Genomic DNA, 3,311 nt, shown 5'->3' with positions numbered 1-3,311 from the left:
ATATTTCAGTTTTCCGAAGGCTATCCAAGTTAGTCTTATGCTTCTCTTAATCTCTGCTGTTTGGTTTTCTTTTCCTATTCTCATTGCGTGTATATATATTCCTCAACATTCTCGAGTTTTTCACCGTCTATATATATTTGTTCTGTTGTGTTGTTATTTAAGGTTTTGGTCTTCGAAATGTTTATTTTCAGCCCGATCTTTTTAGAGGCATCATTTAGTTGATTCACCATCTCCCTCAGCTCCTGTATGCTGCTACTTATAATGACGATGTCATCGGCGAAACGTAGGTGACTCAAGCACGATCCATCTATATTTATGCCTTTAGTTTTCCACTCCAATGATCTAAATACATTCTCTAGCGCTAGTGTGAACAGTTTTGGAGATATGGTATCTCCCTGTCGAACTCCCCTATTTATTTTAATTTTTTCTGTCTTTGTATCCTCGTTGATTCTTACATGGAGTGAGTCATTTTCATATATATTTTTCAGTAAGTTGGTGTAACGAGAATCTATTCGAATCTATTCGAATCTATTCTCTCTGTGTAAATGCCCACGTTTCAATGGAATCAAACGCCTTATGGAAATCTATGAATGCCATATACAGTGGTACATTGTACTCGGTTGATTTTTCTATTAGTGTTCTCATAGTTTGTAGGTGGTCAATGGTGCTGAACCCTCTGCGAAACCCCGCCTGCTCCACCAGCTGATACTCATCGAATTTGTTACTAAGCCTATTGGTAATAATCTTGGTGAGTAACTTGTACATGTGTGACAGAAGGCTGATGGGCCGGTAATTCTCAATATTGCCACTGTCCCCCTTTTTGAAAAGAAGAATAACCTCTGCATTCTGCCACCCATCTGGGATTTGGCCCTCTTGAAGACATTTGTTCAGAAGAATCTGTAGAGGCCTTTCGATTACTGCATCCCCTAACTTAAGCATTTCACAAGTGATTCTGTCTTCACCCGGGCTCTTTCAGTTTTTCATCATCTTTAGAGCAGCCTTTATTTCTTGACGGGTTATTTCTGGAATATCCTCAGATCCCACATTGCACACAGTTACACTTTTCGTTGCTGAAGCAGGTCGAATGGAAGTATAAAGGGTTGTATAGAATTTTTGGATGTGGTCAGCAATACTCCGGTTGTCCGACACTACATTACCATGTTGGTCATTCATTTTCGTGATCTTGCGACTGCCTGGGGATAGTTTCGATCTTAAAACCCTCATATTTGCGTTATTCTCAATAGTGGCCTCGATAATTTTGGTGTTATATACTCGGATGTCTTTCCTAACCTCTTTATGTATCCTTTTGTTTAATTCATTATAATCCGGTGTACTCCTAGGAGTGTTTCTTCTTTGTTCCATGAGCCTCAAAGTGTCTGGGCTCAACTTGGGATCACTCCTTTTCTTGGGTTTCGAGCAAATCTTTTTGACTGAGGAGTAGATGTCATTCGTTATTTTGTGATTCAGTTCATTGATATCCATTTGATCATAGGTATTGACTGATCCCAATCTCCTTGCCAGCTCAGTCTGATATTCCTCCTTTCTTTGTTCAAGTTCTTCTGCTGCAGAAAATTTACCTCTATGAATAAGCTTGTTCCTTTTGATTTTTAGCCTGAACCTAAGAGTCGCCCTCACCAACCTGTGATCGCTCCCCGTGTCAAACCGGCTTAGCACTGAGACGTCTGTGCATATTTTTTGTTTGTCTGCGAGAATGTAATCGATCTCGTTTTTCGTTTTGCCGTCGGGGCTTTTCCAAGTCCACTTCCTATGTGGAGGTTTCTTGAAATGAGTGTTAAGGCAGTATAAACGTTCCCTACCTAAGAAATCGACCAACATTTCTCCTCTGTGATTTCTCGTACCCAAACCAAAAGTTCCGATGTTATCAGAGTCAGTTGTGCTTTTTTGCCCGATCTTACTGTTGAAATCGCCACTTATGACCGTGTAGTGGGTTTTGCATGCATCAATCGCTTTGGATAGGTCCTCAAGAAAAGTCTCCATTTCCTCATCGTCTGCTTTACTTGTTGGTGCATATCCTTGGATGAACTGTACACTGTACCGCTCGTTGATTCTGAGCACTATGTAAATGACTCTGTCAGAGATTGACTTCATCTCGGTTATCAAATGTTTCAGCTTCCTATTTATGAGAAATGCCACTCCTCCTTGACCTTTTTGACTAGTGCCATTATTCTGATAAAGTAAGTGGCCTGATTTTAGGACAGTGGTTTCCTCATCTGGTAGTCGAGTCTCGCAGAGACCTACGATATCCCATTTTATATGTTCAAGTTCTTCTTCTAGCTTGACGAGATGTTCGGGATCCCTCATTGTTCTGATGTTGTATGTAGCCAAGTAGATCTTTGGGATATTATGTGATTTGTGTGGTTTACTCCGATAAATCGAATTTTTGCCTCCCCCAGAATCCGAAATGAGGCAGACTGATTTTCCATCAGTGTGAGATTCCGTGCTTTCAGCACTACTCACCTGGGGTCTTCTTTTCAAATTCGACATTTCAGCATAAATTCACCTGAAAGGGGTTTCTGGCATTGAAACGTCACGCTTGCCGAGCGGGTTGGCGAGTGTTTGTTTTTCAGCCGCCCATTTTGGGTCAGACGCTGTTTGTAGCCGCTCATTTTGAGTCAGACGCCACAGTGATGGTTTTTTTTTTTGGTGTAGCAGGGGGAAAATCTGCAAACAGACGAACACACCCTCTGCTGAGGGGGAACAGTGTGGGGATTTTCACTCTCTGAGCTCGAGACCCACTAAAAACCCTTAACTGCTTCTTCATAGGTTCCGGGCATTTTTCCTATTAACCAGTTGACTCTTATGGTTTCTGGACTCTCACACGATCATAGTCGTGTTGATTGTTGTATGCTGCCTATAGCTTTTATAGGTTAAGCTCTTCTTTGGTTACATTTAAATCCTTAACTGATCTCTCGGTCTTCGGTGGTAGGTTCTTGACTTTCTAGCTTCTTCCGTTGGATCGTAGTCGACTAATCTTCGTAGTTCCTCATTTGGATGTTGTTTGGCTTTGTCGAATATCCTTTCCGCCTTTCTCTTCATAAATTCTGTAACTGGTTCCCATTCCAAGTCCTTGTAGATTTGTTTGTTCCTAACAAACCAGGGTACGTCCATCGCCATTCTAAGGAGTTTATTCTCAGTGGCCTGTATTCTCTTGATGTGGGTCTTGGCTGCGAAGCCCCATGCCGCCGATCCATATGTGAGTTGTGGTCGCGCAATAGTTTTAATCATCGTCAACTTGATGTTCTTATTCATTTGACTTCTTCTGCCTATGAGTGGATAAAGTTTACTCATTG

General features: G+C 41.5%; 1 protein-coding gene across 1 annotated transcript; it reads right to left on the bottom strand.

Annotated features, from left to right (window-relative positions):
• Positions 1-972: 972 nt before the first annotated feature.
• On the bottom strand, positions 973-2,505 carry LOC123318325 (craniofacial development protein 2-like). Its single transcript, XM_044904935.1, has one exon. It carries the CDS (start codon positions 2,503-2,505, stop codon positions 973-975), a length of 1,533 nt encoding a protein of 510 aa, XP_044760870.1.
• Positions 2,506-3,311: the final 806 nt, after the last annotated feature.

Source organism: Coccinella septempunctata, chromosome 8 (assembly GCF_907165205.1).
Source record: "Coccinella septempunctata chromosome 8, icCocSept1.1, whole genome shotgun sequence".
NCBI lineage: Eukaryota > Metazoa > Arthropoda > Insecta > Coleoptera > Coccinellidae > Coccinella > Coccinella septempunctata.
The sequence above is the reverse complement of the archived record's forward strand: the minus strand, read 5'-3'. Positions and strand labels throughout refer to the sequence as shown.

Coding starts and splice junctions, on each gene's coding strand:
- LOC123318325 (XM_044904935.1), bottom strand. CDS start 2,505: ATGTCGAATTTGAAAAGAAGACCCCAGGTGAGTAGTGCTGAAAGCACG.